Source organism: Atractosteus spatula, chromosome 3 (assembly GCF_055471065.1).
Source record: "Atractosteus spatula isolate fAtrSpa1 chromosome 3, fAtrSpa1.hap1, whole genome shotgun sequence".
NCBI classification, from domain to species: domain Eukaryota; kingdom Metazoa; phylum Chordata; class Actinopteri; order Semionotiformes; family Lepisosteidae; genus Atractosteus; species Atractosteus spatula.
The window spans coordinates 75,256,147-75,281,638 of NC_142708.1; the positions used below are offsets into that span (position 1 = coordinate 75,256,147).

General features: G+C 55.4%; 1 protein-coding gene across 1 annotated transcript; it reads right to left on the bottom strand.

Annotated features, from left to right (window-relative positions):
- Positions 1–317: 317 nt before the first annotated feature.
- Positions 318–24,629, bottom strand: timm50 (translocase of inner mitochondrial membrane 50 homolog (S. cerevisiae)). Its single transcript, XM_088909867.1, has 11 exons — positions 24,379–24,629; positions 22,997–23,159; positions 22,130–22,161; positions 17,337–17,358; positions 10,989–11,047; positions 10,212–10,331; positions 9,446–9,550; positions 8,698–8,796; positions 5,708–5,864; positions 5,309–5,415; positions 318–1,561 (listed from the first exon to the last, which is right to left on the bottom strand). Exons 1-11 carry the CDS (start codon positions 24,601–24,603, stop codon positions 1,460–1,462), a joined length of 1,191 nt encoding a protein of 396 aa, XP_088765993.1. The 5' UTR covers positions 24,604–24,629; the 3' UTR covers positions 318–1,459.
- Between the last annotated feature and the right edge of the window lie 863 nt (positions 24,630–25,492).

Below are 25,492 nucleotides of genomic sequence, written 5' to 3' on the forward strand. Positions count from 1 at the left end.
TGCCCACGGCAGACTGCACACACAGGCCAGCTGGCAGCCTTTCCTATGAATGAGCAGGGCTGCCAAGCATTGTGGGCTCTGTGATGTCTTCATCACAATGTGGGCTCCCGGGATTAACAGGAAACCAGGAAACTGACCAGCACTGTACACAGGAAGTGATTAGGACACAGTCCTTAATGTCCCCCAAGAGACCTCTTAAACACAGCACCTGCAAAGCGAGGCACAAGTGAAGATTAGTCGTTCTCTTACTTGTAACCCCCAACTGAAAAAGAAACACACATCCAAAGGCCAAACATCGGGACATTTCAGAAATCCTGGTTTTAGAACATAAGGCAGTTGCACTTCAGTTTAATATATCACAATTTTTTAAATCCATACAAATCAGGACAGGTACGGCGAGGTCAGGTCTGCTGCACCCACTGGTAAGACAGTATACCGCAGCACCTCGAGGTCTTTACTCGCGGGCCTGGAAAACCCCAATCCAGTTAGCCCCGTGTGTCACCCTAGATACGGGACATCAGCTGATCATGTGAACAAGGGATTTCACTCCAGGAACCCTCGTGCTTGGAAGCTGGAGGGTGTTCAGATGGGTGGCTGGGAGCCCCAGCGCCTGCCAGGCCCGACCCAAGCCCCGGGACCCGGAGGGGCCACACAGGGGCCGCGCGGCTCCAGCACACAGAGCTGCCGCGGAGAAAAGACCCCGGAGGGGCTGGTTTCTGAGCGCCGCCACCGCCGCGCGGTTCGAGCGGGCGGCGTGTCGCCACACAGGACAAAGCAGCGCGTCCGTCGGACAGGGCAGGTTTATTTCAAGCTGCTCTCGGCACGGCGTCGAGCAGCGACGCTCCCCTGCTGAGGCTGTTGCAGAAACCGTTGCAGCAGTGCTGTCCAGGCCAATGAAAATACACACGTCCCCTACATTCAGAGTAACCCCCCCCCCCACCCCCACAACAACAAAGTCACCAGAATTGTACTGCCCCCCCCCCCACCCCCTCCACACTGCCCAGTCTCTGAGGTTCGTTAACACAGCACAAGTGGCCACAAGGACAGACCCCCAAAAAATAGTGCCCCCAGGTCCGACTCCAATGCTCCTCCCGATTCAGCAGCGATGGTCCAAAGTCCAGACTGAATCCCCGAATCCGAGGGTGCGGAGGCAGGAGGATGAAGCCGGCCAGGATCGCTCGTTCACAGTTCGGCTCCGCGCTGACGGAAGTCCCGGCTGGCGGGAGCGGACCCCGCTCTGTCCTTGCGCTGTCCTGGGCAGGCCTGGCGGCGGGGCGTCCGCCGTAGAGGCTGCAGAGGAAACGGGGAGCCCCCTCCCCTCTTCCTGTGACATCACCGCTGTGCAGGGACCGGATCGGGTGCCCATGCCCCTCCTCACCTTGCCACCCCGAGTGCCCCCTCTGCCGGGCAGCTGGCTCGCCGTGAGGAGGACGGCTTGCGGTGGGCGGGAGACCGGCGCTCACTGCTGCTTGGAGCGGGGCCAGAGGCGGCCGGCGATGGAGCCCAGAGACAGGCCCTGGGACTTGTGCTGGGAGCTCTCCGACAGGCGCTGCTGCTCCTCCTGCAAGACACAGCACAGCACAGCACAGCGCAGCGCGTCACACCCCTGCCAGCAGGAACAGCTGCAGAGCATCAGCCGCACACAGGCTGGGTCTGGACCCACAGCACCGTACCTACAGCAGCACAGCCTGGAGCGTAAGGAACTGTCCGTGTGTTTGTGAGGGTCGGGGTGTGCTGGTTACCTGTGTGGGGTCAGGGGTGTACTGGTTACCTGTGTGGGGTCAGGGGTGTATGTGGTGGGGGTCGGGGTGTGCTGGTTACCTGTGTGGGGTCGGGGTGTGCTGGTTACCTGTGTGGGGTCGGGGGTGTATGTGGTGGGGGTCGGGGTGTGCTGGTTACCTGTGAGAATCAGGGGTGTATGTGGTGGGGGTCGGGGTGTGCTGGTTACCTGTGTGGGGTCGGGGTGTGCTGGTTACCTGTGAGAGTCAGGGGTGTATGTGGTGGGGGTCGGGGTGTGCTGGTTACCTGTGTGGGGTCGGGGTGTGCTGGTTACCTGTGTGGGTCAGGGGTGTATGCGGTGGGGGTCGGGGTGTGCTGGTTACCTGTGTGGGGTCAGGGGTGTGCTGGTTACCTGTGAGAGTCAGGGGTGTATGTGGTGAGGGTCGGGGTGTGCTGGTTACCTGTGTGGGGTCAGGGGTGTGCTGGTTACCTGTGAGAGTCAGGGGTGTATGTGGTGGGGGTCGGGGTGTGCTGGTTACCTGTGTGGAGTCAGGGGTGTGCTGGTTACCTGTGAGAGTCAGGGGTGTATGTGGTGGGGGTCGGGGTGTGCTGGTTACCTGTGTGGGGTCAGGGGTGTGCTGGTTACCTGTGTGGGTCAGGGGTGTATGTGGTGGGGGTCGGGGTGTGCTGGTTACCTGTGTGGGGTCAGGGGTGTGCTGGTTACCTGTGAGAGTCAGGGGTGTATGTGGTGAGGGTCGGGGTGTGCTGGTTACCTGTGTGGGGTCAGGGGTGTGCTGGTTACCTGTGAGAGTCAGGGGTGTATGTGGTGGGGGTCGGGGTGTGCTGGTTACCTGTGTGGGGTCAGGGGTGTATGTGGTGGGGGTCGGGGTGTGCATGTGGTGGGGGTCGGGGTGTGCTGGTTACCTGTGTGGGGTCAGGGGTGTATGTGGTGGGGGTCGGGGTGTGCTGGTTACCTGTGTGGGGTCAGGGGTGTATGTGGTGGGGGTCGGGGTGTGCTGGTTACCTGTGAGAGTCAGGGGTGTATGTGGTGGGGGTCGGGGTGTGCTGGTTACCTGTGTGGGGTCAGGGGTGTGCTGGTTACCTGTGTGGGGTTGGGGTGTGCTGGTTACCTGTGTGGGTCAGGGGTGTATGTGGTGGGGGTCGGGGTGTGCTGGTTACCTGTGTGGGGTCGGGGTGTGCTGGTTACCTGTGTGGGTCAGGGGTGTATGTGGTGGGGGTCGGGGTGTGCTGGTTACCTGTGTGGGGTCAGGGGTGTATGTGGTGGGGGTCGGGGTGTGCTGGTTACCTGTGTGGGGTCAGGGGTGTATGTGGTGGGGGTCGGGGTGTGCTGGTTACCTGTGTGGGGTCAGGGGTGTATGTGGTGGGGGTCGGGGTGTGCTGGTTACCTGTGTGGGGTCAGGGGTGTATGTGGTGGGGGTCGGGGTGTGCTGGTTACCTGTGAGAGTCAGGGGTGTATGTGGTGGGGGTCGGGGTGTGCTGGTTACCTGTGAGAGTCAGGGGTGTATGTGGTGGGGGTCGGGGTGTGCTGGTTACCTGTGTGGGGTCAGGGGTGTGCTGGTTACCTGTGAGAGTCAGGGGTGTATGTGGTGGGGGTCAGGGGTGTGCTGGTTACCTGTGTGGGGTCAGGGGTGTGCTGGTTACCTGTGTGGGGTCAGGGGTGTATGTGGTGGGGGTCGGGGTGTGCTGGTTACCTGTGTGGGTCAGGGGTGTATGTGGTGGGGGTCGGGGTGTGCTGGTTACCTGTGTGGGGTCAGGGGTGTGCTGGTTACCTGTGAGAGTCAGGGGTGTATGTGGTGGGGGTCGGGGTGTGCTGGTTACCTGTGAGAGTCAGGGGTGTATGTGGTGGGGGTCGGGGTGTGCTGGTTACCTGTGTGGGGTCAGGGGTGTGCTGGTTACCTGTGTGGGTCAGGGGTGTGCTGGTTACCTGTGTGGGTCAGGGGTGTATGTGGTGGGGGTCGGGGTGTGCTGGTTACCTGTGAGAGTCAGGGGTGTATGTGGTGGGGGTCGGGGTGTGCTGGTTACCTGTGTGGGGTCAGGGGTGTATGTGGTGGGGGTCGGGGTGTGCTGGTTACCTGTGTGGGTCAGGGGTGTATGTGGTGAGGGTCGGGGTGTGCTGGTTACCTGTGTGGGGTCAGGGGTGTGCTGGTTACCTGTGAGAGTCAGGGGTGTATGTGGCGGGGGTCGGGGTGTGCTGGTTACCTGTGTGGGGTCAGGGGTGTGCTGGTTACCTGTGAGAGTCAGGGGTGTATGTGGTGGGGGTCGGGGTGTGCTGGTTACCTGTGTGGGGTCAGGGGTGTGCTGGTTACCTGTGAGAGTCAGGGGTGTATGTGGTGGGGGTCGGGGTGTGCTGGTTACCTGTGTGGGGTCGGGGTGTGCTGGTTACCTGTGTGGGTCAGGGGTGTATGTGGTGGGGGTCGGGGTGTGCTGGTTACCTGTGTGGGGTCAGGGGTGTATGTGGTGGGGGTCGGGGTGTGCTGGTTACCTGTGAGAATCAGGGGTGTATGTGGTGGGGGTCGGGGTGTGCTGGTTACCTGTGTGGGGTCGGGGTGTGCTGGTTACCTGTGAGAGTCAGGGGTGTATGTGGTGGGGGTCGGGGTGTGCTGGTTACCTGTGTGGGTCAGGGGTGTATGTGGTGGGGGTCGGGGTGTGCTGGTTACCTGTGTGGGGTCGGGGTGTGCTGGTTACCTGTGTGGGGTCGGGGGTGTATGTGGTGAGGGTCGGGGTGTGCTGGTTACCTGTGTGGGTCAGGGGTGTATGTGGTGGGGGTCGGGGTGTGCTGGTTACCTGTGTGGGGTCGGGGTGTGCTGGTTACCTGTGAGAGTCAGGGGTGTATGTGGCGGGGGTCGGGGTGTGCTGGTTACCTGTGTGGGGTCAGGGGTGTGCTGGTTACCTGTGAGAGTCAGGGGTGTATGTGGTGAGGGTCGGGGTGTGCTGGTTACCTGTGTGGGGTCGGGGTGTATGTGGTGGGGGTCGGGGTGTGCTGGTTACCTGTGTGGGGTCAGGGGTGTGCTGGTTACCTGTGTGGGGTCAGGGGTGTATGTGGTGGGGGTCGGGGTGTGCTGGTTACCTGTGAGAATCAGGGGTGTATGTGGTGGGGGTCGGGGTGTGCTGGTTACCTGTGTGGGTCAGGGGTGTATGTGGTGGGGGTCGGGGTGTGCTGGTTACCTGTGTGGGGTCGGGGTGTGCTGGTTACCTGTGAGAGTCAGGGGTGTATGTGGTGGGGGTCGGGGTGTGCTGGTTACCTGTGTGGGGTCAGGGGTGTGCTGGTTACCTGTGAGAGTCAGGGGTGTATGTGGTGGGGGTCGGGGTGTGCTGGTTACCTGTGTGGGGTCAGGGGTGTGTGTGGTGGGGGTCGGGGTGTGCTGGTTACCTGTGTGGGTCAGGGGTGTATGTGGTGGGGGTCGGGGTGTGCTGGTTACCTGTGAGAGTCAGGGGTGTATGTGGTGGGGGTCGGGGTGTGCTGGTTACCTGTGTGGGGTCAGGGGTGTGTGTGGTGGGGGTCGGGGTGTGCTGGTTACCTGTGTGGGGTCAGGGGTGTGTGTGGTGGGGGTCGGGGTGTGCTGGTTACCTGTGCAAGCTGTGCTTGTCGGCGTTTGAAGGCTGCAATGGGATCCTCCTCATGGGCGTAGTTCTCCAGCACTGTGCGGACGTCTTCAACCCCGCTGAGAGCGATCGCTGGCAGGGAGAGAGACAGGAGGCAGGATGAGGTTCACACGGTCTCTGCTACAACACCTTCACATCATCACCAGCTGTCCAGTCTCTTCTTCTCACGACTGAGCCGCTTCTGCAAACTACAGCCCTTGGTCCCAAATCGGAATCATCGGTCAGCAATGCCGAAGTGATGGTCTCCAGCCCCACACTGTGACAGGAGTGGAACCTCTCTCACTGGTGCATCTCGCACTGCCTGGCAAGCGATCGGAAACCGAGCCGCGGCCGTGCCCGAGCACACGCACGTCGCCGGACTCACTCTTGAGGAAGGCCGCCAGGTCGTAGAGGGCGCGGTCCTCCGAGTTCCCGTCCCACTTCTGCAGGGCCAGCCCGTTGAAGGGCTGCAGGCTGAAGGCCTCCCTCTTGCAGTCCACCACGATCACCTTCGAGGTGTCCCGATTCAGGCAGGAGACGTCCTGCAGGGCCCCAGAGAGGGAGACAGCACAGGCGTCAGCCCCGACCCCAATTAATCATGAACTCATTAATGAAGTCAATAACTGGTTCGATCAAGGCATTTAGATCTGGGGTGGAGGACACTGGGGCTCTCCAATATGGGGGGAAATGGCTGCATTTGAGTTTCTAAATCCTACCCATTAAACACAGAGGAAAGTGCCCATCGCACCCCTGAAGGTACAGCCACATCCTTGCCATTTGTGCCCCATTTCCGAATCCTAACGCTCTGTCAGCACCGATCACCACGCCCCCTGGTGGCGTGTCCCTCTGATTTCACCAGCACAGGACATGGCTGTAGTTCATGGGCCATACGGCTGGATACAGGAGAAACCACTGAACTTCCAACAACTTTTCTGGTTCTGTACCATCTCCTTTGGGTCAGGACCCAGTACAGCGTTTCTGGGGGGACGCAGCGCACAAAGCCAGGAGGGGCGTGTAGCATCAGAACACTCCCCCCCTCCCCCCAGCACACGGGCACGGTCTCCCTGGGGCCAGCTGTCCTCCTCCAGCCTTCACACGGCGGACCCAGCAGATGGACAGGGCCGTCCCTCTCCTCCGTCCCCAGGGCAGGCCGGCTCTGACCCTCCCTCCAGCTAGCACAGGCCCAGGTCGTGGGAGACTGCCAGCGCTGCCCCATCGCAAATTAATGACTGGGCACCTGCCTCCCTCCTCACACTGCAGATCAGCTGAACGCCCCCCAGGGGAGCTCTGAGGACACGGCTGCTGGGCATCGCCAGGGCGTGTGTGACAGTGCGCAGGGGCGATCAGGCATGACCGCTGAGCTCCCTGGAACATGACGACGCAGAGTCTGGTCCCCCAGAAGTTTACATCAACAGGAACTCTCCTGCCAACCCAAAGCGCAGCCCTGCCTGCACCCCGTACCCTCCTGAACTGGGCTCCTTGTCACCCAGGCATGAAAAAAATCCTGGTTTAGCACCTCCATGGTCTCGGGTTACATCTGCAGCCTGCAACGTGTCGGGAAACGGGGCGCAGACCTGCCTCTCTAACAACAAACCGCCAGCCGATGTGCTGGAGCAATGGGGCTCTAACCTAATCACTTTCACAGCGCCCTCAAGCTGACACTGCGCAGCACTGGCTGTCTGACGGAGCCCACATCCACCCCGCCAGGGGCGGACAGGACCCCCGAAACACCAGGGGAACAGAATGGACTCCCACTGCACAGCAGGCTGATTCACTTCAGGTTTTACAAAACGCAGAATGTGGTATGAACCCCCCTCACCGGGGTCAGGACATCTCAGACACGATCTGTTCTGTTCTGAACAAGCAAGAGTTCAAACTAAACTATGCTTGACAATGAAAAATATTCTGTTTCTACATTAAATTGGCTTAAAAAACATAAGAGAAATCAGCCAACAACCCAAGCCGATTGGAATGGGAATTACAAAATATGTCCGTTGCTCAATTCGGCCTCAGCTTTCTCTTTGCTGTGGGGGAAAAAAAAAAAGAAAAGTTTTTTGTTCTCAGATTAATTACTAAAAGTCGGACCTGTCTACTGTTTCAGCAACTGTATCTGCCAGAACCTGCAGCGGCTTTTCAGATGTGATCGGCCGCCTCTGGACCAGCGCTCCGGTGGGTCTCCAGAGAAGGGAGGAAGGGTTCCGCTCCAGGAGAAACAAACCTGGGCTGCGTTTTGTTCCTGGACTCCAGTGCGCTGCTGTCGCGAGCGCCGCTTTCTGAAACTTGCTCTGCCTTTGAAAAGCATCGTAATTCAACGCCAACAGAGGAGCGGGTCTCTGGGGGGCTTTCTTTTCAGAGAAAGTCCTGCTCGTCCCCCTCCTCTCCTGCCCCCTGCTGCTTCTCACAGGGGCCAGATGGGAGGTGAGGGTCGAGGGAGGGGGGGGGCGAGAGGAGATGGAAAAGGAAGACAGAAGGCAGATAGAGGCTAGAAACCAGCGCGCGCTGCTGTAACACCCCTGGAGCAGGAGCAGCGAGAGGGAAGAGGCTCGGGACTGGGTGGGGGGGCAGGGTTCGGTTGTCAGCTTGTTCTAGACACACAGAAGCCGCCTCCCTGCCCCGAAACAGCCTGCCCTCTTACTTCCCATCACATTAAATTCAAATTTTCATTTAAAGACACAAATTTGAAGAGGACAGCAGTTTATTCAGCCCTTTCCTCTCCCTTTTTGCAGTCTGGGGGACAAGCGGTAGCAGGAGGGCTGAGAAGTCACACACAAAACCAGCGCCACACTTTCACATCTGACCGAGACTCTTCCTGATCGCTCTCCCCCAGGTTCCCAAAGCCACACAAGCTGCTCGGTCCCGATCCGGCTCCTCCCTGGATAAAAGACTTTCTTTCACCTCCAGGTCCGGCAGCCGTGCGGAGCTCCCAGTCTCCCACAGAGACTCCCACTCCACCATTCCCACTACACCCTCACCGTTCAAATCACTGCCCAAACTACGTGGAGCCGGATCTCGAAAATAGCTGCCGAGGTTGGATTTTGGACAAGGCGGATAATAAATATAAGGAAAACAGGACAGACAGAGAAGAGTCACTCGGAGCTCTGCCCCACGCATTCTTCTCCCCTGCCAGCAGGGGGCTCTCGCGCCTTCGGGCAGGGTGAAGCTGCCCTCACGCGAGCGGGGAACCCTGCTGCGAACATGCCCGCATCCCCTCAGAGAGGTATCCCAGCATGCCCGTGCTTGAGGTTCTGGGGACTGGGCTGCGGTCAACAGGCCAGACCCGAGACCCGGGCAACTTGCAGGATTCGGCCCATCCGAGCGGCACCACGCGGCCCGGGGCCGGACAGGACAGTCGACGCGGAGCCACGGAAACGGTACCTTGACGTGGTGCCCCTCCACGTAGCGCGTGGCGTCCCTGAAGAGCCGGTACATGACGAAGCCCTGGGGGTCGATGCTGTCGATCAGGGGGAAGGCCGTCTGCGGGGGTGGACAACGGCGCAGAGGAACGTTAGCGAGAAGCCGCGGGCCTCAGCGGGCCGCCGTGATGGACCGCCCTGCCAGCTGCCAACTGGTCCCTGGCCGTGGGCCCAAACGGCACAGGGGGAACAAAACGGCTCGACCCGACAGAACCAGATCTTCCTCCGTGTTTGCTGGCGTGTCTGCTGCACGCCGAGCCCTGCAGTAACAGGTCTGTGATGACGGGGCGCTCCGATTACACCCCGCGCCCCGCGCCCAAACGCTATCTGAGCCGGACAAGGGACTGGACCCTCACACTGCGGCTCGCAGAAGATCCCTTCTGGGGTTTCAGTGATGGCCGAGCACCACAGCAGCAGGAGTATTAATGTGATTCTTCACACTACCGGTGCCAACACCATTTCCATGCAAGTTCACCAAGACTGAATCTGCACATATGTGCTATATATAGATACACGCAGTGAGGGCAAGAGTCTCTTCTTCTCCTAACATGAGCCCCAGGTCACTGCAGGTCTATGCCAGCTGCCATTTTAAAAAGCACGTTTCAGGAGCATCCCTCCCTTTAGAACACAAGTTGATTACTACGACTCTACTGCTGCTCCTGTCGAGACTCGACCCTCTTGGTTTCACCCGACGGGCGATACTCTCTCACCATGCCCGTCTCGGAGGTGAAGATGACGATCTCGTAGAGCGGCGCCAGCTGCTGGAACAGGAAATCGATCCCGGGCCTCTTCTTGAAGCGCCAGCCCGTTACCAGCTGCGGGGCAGAAGGGTGGAGAGGGCAGAGTCAGGGCTGCTGACCCGGCTGAGCGACACCAACCACGCTACTGTCCCCCCCACAGCTCGCTGCGCGGGGAGCACAGGTCAGCCGAGACAGGGGCTGCAAACGCTAAAACATTAAAGTAAAAAAGATTTTAAAGGCAACAGTACTTATAGAAAAGTATACTTATAGATAAGGAGCCTGCTTGAGCCCCCTGCCTGTCTCTCTGAGCCGTGTCTGAGCTGCTGAGGTCCAGCTGGTTTCTGGTTACAGCAGCAGCTGTGTGGGGGAGGGTCACACAGCTGGACAGGTGAGGTGGCAGGTGAGACAGGTGGTCAGCCATGTCCAGATGGCTGGCTTGCCCGAGCTGGAGTGGGAGAGGCAAGGCAGGAGGTGGGACTACGGGGGGGGGGTTAGGGCCAGGTACTGGGAGGAGAAAAAAAAAACAAATGACCATTCTGCTGGCCCCCCCCCGACAACAGGGCCTCACCTGCACTACCGCACACCTGCGCTTTGCACTGCCAGGACAGGACAGGGACGCCACAGACAGGGGGAGGGAGAAAGAGAGAGAGAGAGACAGCGGAGACACCAAGACAGAGCGAAGCAGGGACAGAAGGGAGAAGGGAGCAAGCCGTCCCACAACAGACCCCACACCCACCGACCACTCAGGGTGCAGCAGGACGTCGGTCAGCTCCAGCACCAGGGTGTAGGGGGGCTGGTAGTAGGGCTCCTTCAGGGGGTCTGGCAGCAGCTTGGGGCTCGTGGGCTCGATGATCATCTGGAACAAGTCAAGGACAGCAGGCTGATCAGCCGGGCACTGCGTTGAGGTGGGCAGGCAGCACGCAATAATCGGGCCCATTACTTCTTCCAGCACTGCTCACGGACACAGCGAGCGCAGAGGCCGCGTGCGTGCTGCCCCGCAGAACGTGAAACATCACTACTTCTTGTGCCTCGAGTCTGGTTTTTCCACATCCTGTGTTTCGTGTTTTGTCTCTGCGAACTTTCGTGCACAGGGCTGTCATTTCCTGCGATTTTCACAACTGTTCGAAATGCACCCGTCTTGAGCGCCTCATGCTGAGCTGACGCGGACAGAGTTCACGCTGACAGCGAGCGGAGCGGGCTCTCTGTATGAACCCCTGCCATTTCATCAAAGATGAAGGGCCCATGTTGCATGGTTGTGACTGAGAACAGGCACTTCTAGCATGTGAGATGTGACTAGTGGTGACAAGGGATGAATTGGGCTGGATTTGATAAGACTTTGCCCAGCCCACCTGTCTGCAATGCCAGGCACAGTGCTGCATTTGGATCAATGCAAGAGTTTCGGCGAACAGGACACTGGGTCCAGAACCCGGCGGGTGGGTCATAGCTCAGATCGGACCCGAGCCCACACGCAAGCCAATACAGGCTTCTGCTCGGACCCGTCCTGCCCACTCACCTGTCTGTAGTCTTTGAAATACTTGTAGGTTCTCCGCACCTGCTGGATCACAGGAGGGTCTGTAAGAGGAAAAAAAACGAGTGAAAGACACAAGAAGGTGAACCAGCTGTTTAGCTCAGGCCGGTCTGGGCTCAGCCTCGCAGTCTGCAGACCGGCTCCAGTCTGGACAGCCCGCAACGTCCCCTCCCATCCCCCTGGTTCTGTGGTCGAGAACCACACTGGTCTACTGGGGCCCTCTCGGGTCTTCTCCACGGACATTCCCTGGACAAGGCCTGACCTTTTCCAGCCGCGGTTCTGACCGCAGTGAGGTGCGAGGACAGCTTGGAGAGGAATGAGATAGGAAGGGAAGAATATGTGCAGGCACGCTCAGCTCTAGGCTCTGAAGTGAATCAGCCTCTTTTTTCCCCTTCAGCTGGAGCAAACTCAGATTCGGCAGTTCCCTACCCGGGTCCCAGAGGAACGGACAGCGCCTCTGCTGCTTTTCATGCCAGCGGAGCTCCAAAGGATGACTTCACTGATCTGCTTCCTTTAACTTTAAACTTGTCTTGCTTCAGTCTGTCACAAGTGTGAAAAAGGCCCAGAATTCAAGACAGCCTCCAATGCAGCCTTCTCCTCAACCTGTAGGTCGCGACTGGCTGGCTGGACAGCACTGAGCTCCTGATCAGTGAGGAAACACGGAAGCAGGTGGGAATGACCCACAGCGAGCGCTTCCCCCTTTCGGACTCCACACCTGCCGCACACCTGAATGAGGGCAGCTCAAAAACTTCCAAATTGGTACAGAGTGGACGCAAATTAAATCCCATTATCTTTTCAAGAGATGAAAGGAAATTTCTGAGTCTGCCCCAGAGATCAGCCACCCTGTGAGTAAGAACTCGGCTGCAGCAGAAATCAGAAGACAGTTGTCCAGGGCTGGGAAGCAAGTCTCGGTCTCAGGCTTTGCAGATGTGCTGGCTGAAGGCTCTTTTTTACCAAAAAAAACCCCAACATATTTCAAGATGCCTCACTGCCCCAGCTCGAGAAATTTAACCATTTAACCAGTTGAGCTCAGCCCTCAGCACCCGGCCTGAGCAACAATGCTCGCTGGTTAAGTCCCTGGGGAGGCTGCAGAAACTCGAGCTGGTATGCGAGGCTTTGATTAGTTTTAATCCATTTCATTCAATGGGAGGACTTGGGGGGGGGGGGGGGGGCTCCAGATTTTGTAGGGAGCGTGTGACTGTGACCGCGCTGTTAAATACCGCCCCTCTGAGATTTAAGCATTAGCATTTCGGGCGGCTGCTGCTATTGACACTTCTGCTAGAGCCACTTTATCAAGCGGGAAGCGTGTGCATCGGCGTGGGGGGGGGGCAGTTTGAGGCATGCTTCGCTGGTGATTGTTATGGTAATATGGAGGGGGGTGTCCGGACCCGAGCAGGAGCTGTGGTTTCTCTCTGACACCTTCCAGAGGAACCCCTTCTAGGAGAAGGGTTCGGGGGTTCAGGCCTGGGAGCAGCAGAATCTAGGGGGCACACAGCCCTGTTATGGTAACATGAACCCCAGACTCCCAGCGGAGGTTTAAAATGCAAAATGCTAGGCACACAAGGGAGCCAGCCCAAACACTCCGCATCAGCCCAGAGCATCCCATGGGGCCTGAAGTGGGACAGTCTGACTCCAGCAGAAAATGCTTTCAGTTTGTGGAGCCTTGTTGCACTTTCCTCCTCTTCCCCTCTCTGCTTCACTGATCTACTCAAGTCACACTCCCCCCCCCGCAGCATCACGGCTGTTTTCACACTTTCTGTGGAAGGATGGGTGGTTAAGAGTGTAGAATGTAAATCAAGCGATGTGTTAAAATTGCACGATGCACTAAGAAGAGCACGTGCTCTGGGACCGGTTCCCAGAAGAATATCCCTGCATTCCCAGGCTTGAGAGAATGTGCCAGACTGACAGGTGGAAGGAGAGAGTCTTATCACACTCGAGAAGACTGTGTGGAGAACTCCTGTGAGTCCTCAACCTCCTCAAAGACATTGACCAAGTCCAGGCCGTGGCCTTCAGAATCAAGAGTGAAACACAAACCGGAGGACACAAGGAGGAGGTCCATTTACCACTGGAAGCCGGAGCCAGTCCGATACACCGAGGGTTGTGGAGGTAGTGAACCAGCTACCTGAGCCCTGTAATCAAAGCCCATACCCTGGTGTCTTTCGAGAAACAGCAGGATGAGATTAAACAGCTCCTGAGCCGAGCAGCCATACGAGCTCGATGGGTTTCCTCTTGTTCCCAACCTTTACAAACCGTTAACGTTCCCTAGTCATTTTAACTAAATCCTCTGGACGTTCAGATAAACCTCACTAAGCTTCCCCCCCTGAACCTCACCAGGAGCCGAAAAGCAAGCGTTAAGAAGAGAAATTCGGCCAAGTTCTCTCCGACACAAAGGACGGCACTTGAGGAGGGCCAGCGGGGGGACGTCTCATTGTTCCCCTTTGTTTTAGGGAAACAAAAAGAGCACAGCCCACAGAGCGGGGCTCCGCGCGGGCCGAGCCGCAGAGGCGGCCGCCACACTCCGGAGGGGCCGTGTTTGAACAGGGCCTGCTGGGGGCGAGTGGCTGGGCCCCAGCCCACACAATGGGGCCTTTTCATCGCGCGAGGGGGTGACATATGCTTGCTGTGTTTGTCAAATGCCATTATTAGTCAATCGCCACTCTTTTCTCCAAACCCCACCTCTAGCTTTCCAGGTCTGTCACTCTTCTTCTCCGCAGAGCGATGACCTGCCCCTCCCCCCCCGACAGCAGCCGGCCTGGTCTGATCCCTGATCCCCACACTGGAAAACAGGACCGCAGGAATCACGAGGAATCACCCTCTGGGCGCAGGGGGTGTCCATGCAGGACAAGGAGGAAGTCCTCAGCCCGGAGCAGAGGAATTAAATCTCACCAGCCTACTGCACACGTCTGCCATCGGCCAGCTTGCTCGTCGGGTTCGTGAACGAGAGCACCTCTGTGCAGCAGATTCAGATCTTTCTGCTACTTGTCGTCACCGCCACTGACAACTGGTTTCGCCCAGGCGCTGCTTTCCCAGTGGGGTACGCACAAGGGAAAGTAGCGCTGTCAGTCAGCAGAGCCCTGTCAGACACCTGTTCTTACTGTCCGGGTCAGTACCGGGCCCAGGAGGTCCTGGCAGCCAGTGGAGAGCCGAGCCCAGTGCAGTACTGCGACAGCAGGAACACCAGAGGAGACCCGGGGCAAAACTGGGAATTTTCTCCCCATTTTCCCTCGTTTTCCCCTTTGGGAGATAACGGCAGGGTTACCACACTAACTGCACACGGACACAGGCTGCTCCAATCACGGCCCAGAGCACCGGGACGCCCACGCCCTCAATCCTGCCCGCTCTCTGCCATCAGAAGGCAGGCAGGCACCGGCCGAGGAAACACCACCAGGCCCGACCGCCCTGGGACACCTGCACAATCTCGGCATCCCTGTTGCGTCAGGCCCGTGCCTGCGCTGCACCTGCCCGGCGCTGGGCTTCGGTCATCCGGAATGCCATCGCTCGGCGTGGGAACGTCAGTCCTCTCTTTCCTGACCCCTCCCCGTTTGCGCACTGATCTCCGCTCCCCAAGGGACCGGGTTCCGATAAATATTGTTCTCTCTCTCACACACTTGCAAGTGGCACCAATCTGTCAGCTTAGGGACCGTAAGGATAGGCAGCTGGAAAGCCTGCTAGGGCTCCCCCCCCACCTCCCTCCTCCTCCCATGGGGATCAGGCGTTTTACCCCGGCCCCTAAGGTCATCATTACCTCTCATTACAGTATTAAACAGGGTTGGTGCTTTGTAGTCGGGCAGTGCAGCTCTGCGCCCTGAGGCAGTCAGCCTGCTGGGACACCAGAGAGAGCCGAGCGTGACTGGCTGTGCGATTGCTGCCCCACTGCCCAATTGTTCTGCGTTTAAAGACAACCGCTGCTCACTCTCATTTCAAATTACAGCTAATAAAAAGGTACAGCTGTCTCTTCTCCCCCTCTCCCCCCCCCCCCCCACCACAAAATTAAAATAGCTCTGTAGCAGCACACAGCTCTGTCCCATCTAACAGGCCTGCTCGTCTCAGCCTCGTTCCCTCCTCCTCAGCTCCCGCCCGGAGAGCGTCGCCAAGGGTGTCCGCATTCCACGGCGCAGCGGGAGAGGCCCAAGCCGGGCTCTTTCCCAGCGGAAGAACATCCGCGATGCCCGGTTTCCTCACTCCGTTAACACCACGCGAAGGGACAGCTCCCGTGAGCACACCTGCTGCCCTGGAGGATTCCCAGTGCCGGTACTGGGAACCGCCATCGCTGCCGGGTTTGACGGAGGGGTCACACATCTACAAGCGACTGTTCTTCTGCACCTACCCTCTGCTCATGTGCCTGCCTGGCTCCGCACAGAAGCACCCTCGTGCCAATCAACACGATTAGGAAATGGTTTCCTACTGAGTGGGAGACACAACGAGGTTCCCACCTCACTGTCTCAAAGTTAGAAGGGAGGAATAAGACGTCGGGTGGGGGGTTGAGGCATAACGGCGACACGGGCTTCAGAGCGCTGAGTGACGCCAAAATGCGTCCCCACCGAACTTCCTCGTCCTCCCCGGACCGCGGAGCAGAGGGCAGGAGCAGCTCGCAGGGAGGAATCAACGGGGCAGTGAACACAACGGAGATGAGCTTCACCCCACAACAGCCACTGGGCAGCATCAGGGGGACAGCTGACCAGGGCTGGGCAGTCTTCACTCAGGACAGCTGTCCTCCCTCTCGGACAGAATTTCCGAACCCGCGCGCTGTAGGGGGTGCTGCTTTTCAGATGCGATGATAAACTGAGGTCCTGACTGTTCATGAAGGATCCCCTGGCTGTTAAGAAGATTAGGGGTGTTAACCCCCCCCGAGTCCACCAGGAGCCCCCAGAGTTCCTCCTCACCCACCTGGTGCAGCATCTTCCCTCCTCCCCCCGATCTGGGGCTGCGGTGCGTCTCCCAGGTGGGGCAGCACCTCAGAAGGGCCCTGATGGGGGTCCCCGCCTGCATGTCAGCTGCTTTGCGATGAAAATCGTTACGCAAAAGCAAGGAATGATTAATTATCCCTATTGATCTGCGCTCTCTTAGGAAAAGGCTTCCGACTGCCCCAGTCGAGCAATGACAGCGTCTTCCTCCTTCCCAGCCTTCAGCTGAGCCGGAGGAGTACAGAGAACACAGCGCCTCCTGCAGTCCTCCGTACACCAACAACGCCAAACAGCCCTGGCCTGGGCCGCAGTTCATCTGGCCAGCCTAGTGGACAGCGGGAGAACTCTCAGCAGCTGGGCGAGGGTACTGTGGTGAAATTACAGCAGAAAGTCACCGATGAAGCAGCGCCCTATCTTCCATACTTACTGAGCACGCTGCTTGGTTACTCAGTGTCTGGGCCCTGCTCTGCGAACCGCCAGCACTAGGAAAAGGATTTCTTGCCAGAAACAGGGAGAAATGCACTGCGCTCAAATCACCAGCTTTCCCGGGTTTAACAAAGACCCAACATCGAGTCCAGCGGGGTTAGAAACAGCAGACAAAGGCAAAAAGCAATCCCAGTGCGCCAAGCACAGCTGCTTTCCTGCCCTGGAAAACAAAGTCCCGGGCATGTGGTGCCAGCATGCCAGGCCTTCCTGTCTGCTGGCCCTGCTGGGCACATGATGGATGAGCCCTGGGCTCCGCAGGAGCAGCCCAGGCTGGGTGGCATGTGGCTGCACAGTGGCTGGTCTGTGCCCTCCTGGCGCGGGGCGCATCGCCGCAGCACGGAGAGGCGCTGATCACGGGGCGTGTGCCATTCATCATGGCCACGCCAAGGCGCCACTCCTGGCAGAGAGGCAGGCCAGAAGGCGGGGGGGGGGGGCAGGAGGGTAACAGAGAGCCAGCCGGGGGCAGGGAGTGCTGCATGGCCTTATGGGAACCTCACATCGGCAGAGCTACACACACACACACACACAGCTCATTCACCACGATCAACGGCCCCCCTGCAGGCAGCTATGAAACCAGGATGTTCGGAAATTCGCTTTTCCAGAGACGCGTTCAGTATAACACATCCAGTGCATAAACATCAGAAACATCACAGACAGGAGGTCACTCAGCCCGTATAAATCTATACTTTGCTAGCAGCTGAATGATCTGAGGAGCTCAAGCAGATTAAAAGATGCCTGAGCATCGGCTTTGACAACAAGGTTGGACGGCTTGTTCCATGCTCCCACAACACTTTGTGTAAAGAAGGGCCTTGTTGGTTTTAAATCCATGTCCCCTGGTTTTGTGTTGCTGTCCTCACAGGCATCACTCCTCTTACTCCGATATGATCAGGAATACCAACCCCCGGAAGAAGAGAAAACAGAAAAAACAATCAGTCTCACTTACCACCGTCGAACTCATCTGGAATCTGAAACAGAGAGGAGAGAGAGAGGGTGAGCGAGTCCGATCCGCTCAATTACACATTAAATTAATCTGCCAAACAGATGAATAATTCAGATACATCTGCCAGCAGGCCTGAGCCCCCCTCGAGCTGGTGGTGGTGAGGAGGGGTTCCCAAACAGCCACAAGCTGTACAGCGTGGGAACTGGGGAGAGGGGGGCCCGTTCACCCACCCTGCCCGCTCTGGGACCCCCGACCACATTGACATCCTCCCCAGTTCTGTTTTCCCACAGGGGGAAAGACTGCGTGCCGAATTACCCCCCTCCCTACAGCAGGGCAAACACCAGCATTGCGAGGGACCCCAGTGCGCTCTCAGCAACACCACTACTGACTGTCGGCTCCACTGATCCTACAGCTGCTTCTCCTCATGCTGGGGTCCGATCCCATTTAAAAAGCCCGTAAGCTGAAACACAGGTGTAATGGATTAAACCAAATATCTCCTTTTTTTTTTTACTTATCTACTAGCCGATTCAATCATTCTCTAACCTCACGGGGTTTGTGCCCCAAAGAGACTGAACTGGCTCCCCTGACTAGGCAGCAGGACAAGGAAATTAGCACTGATGGGCTGTAAACGACTGCAATATTCACAATTACAAGCTGAATAAAATGTGCAAATGTGCACTATGCATGGACACTGTTCAAATCGCCATCACGGTACAGTCAATGTGGTAGAAAAGGATTTATACAAAACTTTAAAAAAAAAGACTAGTGTAATTTGGATTTAGTTCAACTAGGTATCTGCATATGCTTAGGCTGCAAAGGAAGAAGTAAAGATTTATTCCAGAGAAAAGAAACGACCAAAAGAAGGCTCCACAGCCAAAACGTTGTTCTTTTTTCTTGTCTTTCCAGCATGGAATAAACCTTTACTTGTTCCCAATTGAGATTTTAGACGTCAACAAGACGCCCTCTCGTGTTTACTACTGAGCAGCGCAGCTGTCTGCCAGGCGGACCTCTTGGTGTCTCAGAGGCCTTGCCTGCAGTTCCCAAAGGCAACGCACGCACCCACAGAATCAAAGCTGTCAATTAGAAGCTCAAAGGGCTAATTAGTAATATTGCGCAAATAAGGTGAAAACTTATTTCAGCTGTAGTTCTTCCATAGAAAATAAAACACATTGCAATGCCCAAACTGTGCAATTTGAGCAATAAAAAACGCAGCAAGTCAGTATCTGTCACCATAAGTATCTTTAGTTTTTGATATGAAAGTTTTGGCTTCTCCCTTTACCTTTACTGCACCTAATATCGCCAACACACTTCTTACTGTTGACTGCCGCCCGTTTCCCCCTGAGCCTCCTTCACCTCAACAAGAACACTGACCCAACTGCACCCTCCGGTGGTCACCTGCAACATTACACCGCGTTGTGGAAAACGAGTAACCTGAAGTCGAAACGCTTTCAGAGCTGAAACAGAGGTGTATTGGATTAAACTGAATAAGTCTTTATTTTGTAGTGATCTAGTAGCCAGACAAACAATTCTCTAAAAAGGCAACACTCTAATCCTGTCCAAGATTTACTTAGAAGCCAGAAAAGGGCCAAATGGTCCATCAAACCGATTCTTGTAGGCTTCACTTCACATCCTGCCTTCAAAATAATCTCAGAAAGTAAAAGGAAGATTCATTTAAGCAGACAGTAAGAAAACCACAAGTAAATGAACCCCAGCATCTCAACAGTGGATCAGTTCTGTAAAGGAATTTTACATAATGGAAAAGATCACCATCACTCTTGGGTTACAGGCGAGAGGCTGAGCAAATACTGGCAAACCTGGATTGGGTTTGCAGCCCCATTGAGACCTGCTTCTGCTCCGTGAAGAAGATGAAGTCATTGTTTTGTGTTGATAGCTGGTTACGTTTTTGCTGACTATTTCCACTCATAACCTCCTGTTTACACTAACGTAATGTAAATAATCACATAAAACACAAAATATAATTGTAAAATGAAAGACGAACGCAGTAGATTACCTTAAGTGCGTTTAGCCGTGCTTTATACGTTCTACCTGTAAATCCTTTCATCATCAAATAAAAAGTTTAAAAAAATTGGGAATGCATGGCCATACTTGAAAGTGACTCAAGATAGTTCATGTAATTCACGGAAGAACTTCTTTTTAAAACAAGCCGGGATAATGGGATGTTTTTCAGAGAATCGGGCAGAAGACAGGCCGAGAGCTTCTCCGCTGCAGCCCCAGGGCTCTCCCCAGCCTGCCGCAGGGAGGGGGGCTGAGCTCTCAGATCCGAGTGCCAACAGGTATTTAGCAGCAGCATCACAGACATTGACACCTCTATGTGAAGGGGGTGTCCAGGAACCTGCCAGCCCACTTTACAGCCTCGCGCCAAGCCGCAGACAGGGAGGCTGAGGCCACTCCAGTTCCCACGGGAAACCGGCACACCTCCGGGCACAGGGCTGTCATCCAGGTGCGGGGGGGCAGTGTGTCCCGATCGTTCCAGAGAACGGGACTGTCACAGAACCCAGGCCTCAACAACACTAGAGCACGGTCCAGTCTCTGGGCTGGACACTTTCACACCGCAGGATGCACAGAGCTACACGAAGTACACTATCCTGCACCTAATGTTCACCTCAAGTGTTTCAACACCAAAACTGCAAACTCTCTCACAGTGAATGACGGCACACCCCATCTCCCGAGCCATGACCGAGCGTCTGCACACCCCTGAGCTCACGTGAGCAACCCCTCACCTCCTCCTCAACACACCAGCACTCTCCACACCACACCCACACTTGCACCGGGGCCAGAAGTGTGCTCTTTGAAGTGAGCTCTCAGCACACTCCAGGTTCACACCTGGGCCAGAAGGTGCACTCTTTGAAGTGAGCTCTCAGCACACTCCTGCAGCAGAAGTGTGCTCTTTGAAGTGAGCTCCCAGCACACTCCAGGTTCACACCTGCAGCAGAAGTGTGCTCTTTGAAGTGAGCTCCCAGCACACTCCAGGTTCACACCTGAAGCAGAAGTGTGCTCTTTGAAGTGAGCTACCAGCACACTCCAGGTTCACACCTGAAGCAGAAGTGTGCTCTTTGAAGTGAGCTCCCAGCACACTCCAGGTTCACACCTGCAGCAGAAGTGTGCTCTTTGAAGTGAGCTCCCAGCACACTCCAGGTTCACACCTGAAGCAGAAGTGTGCCCTTTGAAGTGAGCTCCCACTCCTCACTCACAATGCAGCCTGGATCACATTACCAGACAAGACTGACTGGCAGGAAATACCCCCAGTTCCCCACAGAAGCAGCAGACAGGAAGACTCCAGGACCAGGACCGAGAAGCACTGAGCTTGCATATCAGGAATTCAGCAGTGAAAGGCCACACACTACATCTGATTTTCTAGAACAACCTGCTCAGGAGTCATGCTACTCGGAAATGTGGAACATAACATTTCTTTTACATCACATTAAATGTGACCAGTATTTGCACAAATGTATGGCACGGATTCATATTAGTACAGCTGTGCGAAATGAGAACGAACAATAACTTTTACAGAAATCCACATGCACATCTCGGAGCAGGTGATGTCTGTTTTAGGTAACAGAAAGTTTACCCATATGGTTATCATACGGTCGCCAAGAAACTGACAAACTCAATTTGGTCCCTGACAAAGGCTTCACCGATCACCCCTGCTTATTGGCAGTCTACATTTGAAATAAAACACCCAGTTTAGTAAGTGCAGAAAAGCACACTTGTTAGTCTACAGCCCTGAACTTGCATTCGCCTTTGCTTAAAGTTGGGAAGATCTTCTAGCAAATTACTGAATTACTGATTTAAAGGGGAACTGCAGTCCCAATTTCTCAGACCGGTTATTAAATCTCAGCAACAAAATAAATTCATTTACAGTATCGCAACAGTTTACAAATTCTGAATGAAGTGTAAAAACATGAGCTTTATGAAAGGACTGTATGGTTGCCATGTTGTTGCAAAGCGCCTCGCCACCATTTTAGCAAAACTTAAAAGCACCTAAAAAATGTGTTGCCTTGTAAGTGTCGGATTCATCAGAATTTTTACTATTACTATAGTAGCAAAACTCACTTGGTCTGAAGCATGTTCACAGTGCAATACGCCTGCTTTTGCATCATCGGACGTTTTCTTGCCTCATTCTGAATCACAGATGGTATCATCTTTCCTTCGGATGAGACGTAAAACCGAGGTCCTGACTCTCTGTGGTCATTAAAAACCCCAGGGCATTTCTCGAAAAGAGCAGGGGTGTAACCTCAGTGTCCTGGCCAAATTTCCCACTGGCCCTTACCAATCATGGCCTCCTAATAATCCCCCTCTCTAAATTGGCTTCATCACTCTGCTCTCCTCCCTACTGGGAGCTGGTGTGTGGGGAGCGTTCTGGCGCACTATGGCTGCTGTCGCATCATCCAGGTGGGGCTGCACATTGGTGGTGGTGGAGGGGATCCCCATTACCTGTAAAGCACTTTGAGTGGAGTGTCCAGAAAAGCGCTATATAAGTGTAAGCAATTAATTAATTAATTAATATGGAGCTGCAGATATGTTGAAATTTTGTCTCTTTTGTGATTGAAATAGGAGGTTGTACGTTTCTGTGTACTTGGTAGTTTCATTGTGGTTTGAAATGCACTTATCACTATAACACCAAGGTGTAAAAACAGCCTTGCAGATCCCCTTGAAGACAGAGTGCCAGTACTGAAGAAAACTCTTATTCCTCCCAGCCTGTAGTGACCTGCTTCTCTGTGCTGCTAGAAGCTGAATATTACCCATTCCAGCCCTGTAGAGGAAACAGACTGTACCTTGTTCCCTTGTTCATCCATAGAACTGCTGCCTGCAGGAGAAAGAGAAAAAGAAAGTTTATTCCATCAGGAACCGGAGGGAGCAGATCTTCTTGAGCTGATTATTTACAGAATCAACGTCTGGAAAGATCACCAGCTGCCCCAGATGGATCCCTGGGAATAAAGAGCTCCTCTCGCTGCTCTGGGGCAGGACACTGACAGATAAGAAAAAGACCACCTCTAGCCCCGGGGTCGTCCCATTCCGATCCAGGCCTTACAGACCACTCTTAGATCAGCAGGTTGTCAAGACTCGGACCACAAGGGAGTCGGCACCAGCTCAGTCAAGGAACGGGTTCGATTTAGGTGTGAAGCCCAAGGAGCTACAGGCTCTCTGCATTTTCGTTTCAGATGGTAACTAAACCACTTTATGAAACCAATCACCTGCTCCAGAGGTTAAAATAAAACTTTCCCTTGCACCAGAGTTTGGGGTCCCCTGATTTAAGGAGTGACCCATGAATCCCACTAAACTGGAGCTCTCAGGGGCCAGTGTGGGTCCCCTCAGCCGCCCCCTGCCAGTCACTCTCTGGCCCTCAGGACTAGTGCTGCTCCAGGCGGGGACTCCAGGCCCAAGTCCTGGCTTATCAATACCAGCGGACAGGAATCCAAAAAGATCCAAGCTGCTGCCCGGCAGGGCTCTGGGTGGGCAGACGACACACTGGACCCAGGCGGTCCTGCCCGGCAGGGCTCTGGGTGGGCAGACGGCACACTGGACCCAGGCGGTCCTGCCCGGCAGGGCTCTGCGTGGACAGACGGCACAGTGGACCCAGGCGGTCCTGCCCGGCAGGGCTCTGGGTGGGCAGACGGCGCCGCCCTGAGCGGTCCACTCACCGAAGAGGTACACCACGCCGACGGAGCCGCCCAGCGCCAGCACGCCGGCCAGCCTCAGCACGATCTTCTTGGCGTAGGCCGTGTTCTCCTTCTGCTTCCTCTCATCGCCCCGGTCCTGCTGCCCCTGCTGGCCCGGCCCCTCCGCGTCGCCGGCCGGCTTCCCCTGAAACACACACACAGGGGAGTCAGAGCCTCGTACCGGTGCTCCCAACCCAGCGGGCTCAGAAACACTCTGCCCTGATATCTCACGCCCAGCCGCAGCCATGCCCTCACCAGCGCGACAAGACAGCAAACCGCCCTCGCAGCTGAGAGCTGGACGCACTTCTTTACACAAAGGGTAGCAGGGGTCTGGAACAAGTACCCAGTCACCTGAAGAAGGCTCCACGGCCGAAACGTTGTGTTCCCTTTCTTCTTTTTTTCAGCATGGAATAAACCTATTACTTGTTCCTTTGCAGCCTACGCCTGCTGGCGCAGCTGCCCACCTGAACTAAGTACCCAGTCACGTTGCCAAAGCCGGTGCCCAGGCTTAAGGGCCAAAAGGCCTCTTCCTGCTTGTAACTGTTCTTTATGTTTTAACCAGTAAGGAAGTTTGTGAGCATCAGCCACTTGGGGATTGTTGCACATGCGTCTACAGCGTGACATGCGTTTCATTACGAAAGTCTACAGTGACGCCAGTGAGCTGGGAAGGGGAGATCGAGCCGGGAAGGTTACTGGCAGTCCACCTACCCGACCTCACCAGTCACCAGTCACACCAGGAAACCACAATCAGAGCAATAAACTCAGGCTTCACCCACTACACTGACGCCGGAAACTAGACGTGACCCCCTGTCCCACTAACAGTCGATTCGCGTTAGTTTACCATCAGCACGTTTACTCTCTATGATCGAGACACACCCGTTTGGAGTAAAAAAAACAACAGACTTGCCTTCTCTGCAAGACTTAAAAACCCAGTCCGGTTTCAAACCGATATTTAAATATATTTTGTAATATACCTAAACACACGGCAACAGTCATTTAAAAGAGCAGCTCTTTCAAAGTAAAAGACGTCTTTCCCGGGACAAGGTTACGTCGCCCACGACGGCCTCGCTGTAGCAGCTCAGTTCCAAAGCGTCGCGTCACTATTATCATCATCATCATTATAATTAACAAAATTCTTGGGGAACATCTGACCTGCGGGGCAGCGGCAGCGCCGACACTGACAGGCAGCTGACTCAATTCAAAAGCAGCGAACCCCCTTACCACCATCGCAGGCCGACATGTAGAGATACGTCTTCCCATGGACTTGACAAAAGTGTACATTTCGCCTATACTCGCGCAATATACCGTGTCTTTCCCTCCGGCAGGTGGAAACCAGACAGACAGAAGCGCGGCTGTGCACAGACCTGGCTCTTCAGCTGCTGCTGCTGCTGCTGCTGGAGTCGGTCCTGCAGGATGGCCTGAGCCAGCCCACCGGTACCGCTGTCCTCTCTGCCGGCCGGCCGGTCAGAGTGCATCGCCCGGATCCCGGCAGGTACCGCAGCTCCTGGACCGGCCCTGATCCCGGGTCCCAGGCGCAAGAGGCCCCGGCTTGTCCGGACACACACGTTGTATACATACCCCGCCGACATCTTGAATGGAGCACAACCGGTCGCAATGACGCGAGTGTAAAGGACAAATTGTGGTGATTGGACGGGGGGGGATTTGATTGACAAGGGCACGCCCCAATAGGAAATTGAACAGTGAAGGACCCGCCTTTGAAGGCGTGTCTCGAAAGGTTGCGCCCAATCAAAAAGTAGGAATTGCTGACCTTCGCGAGAAGCGCCAAAGCGGCCATGCTCTGTGAGGGCACACGCCCCAAAGACGTAGAGTGACGTCACTGAGCCTATTAATCTTCTTACAAGGCCAATTCGCTGGAGCGAGGTGTGATTCTACGTTAATAGCCATTGACCTCGTAAATCAAGATTTAAAACGTTTGCTTTCAAGAAGAGAAATTAAAACAATAACTTGATGGATTCTTATACTTCAAATTTGATTCTTAGTACGTTAGGTTTGTGAAAACATTTTATCACGTAGAAATCTCAATATATCTAACCCCTACGAGTCTGCAGAGTTTTTGGATTACTGTTGGCTGCGACTGACCTATTTTAAATTTTATAAGACACTGCACCTCCAAGGTGCAGCTGATACAAGGCCTCTTTCATCACCGCCGGTCTTTTCAACAGATTTGACATTTCCAGAAATCTATCGGGGAAAAAAAGACAACTACTCTTGTTTTTGAAGAAGTCTGAAATTTCAAAGACATTTTCAGAAACGGAGTAATTATTTTTTTTTACCGATACGTTCCACTGGGATATTGTTTGCAGATGCGGAACTTTCAAAGGAGAGTGGAAGAGGATCTCCGAGCTGCTGCTGCGCACATCCAGAATCTTCTTAGAGTTTAATTACAGCTTAGGTGGTTATTTGTACTGTGGACCTGCCAGCCACTCTTTTCCCTTGTGCTGCTGTTACTACTGGTTC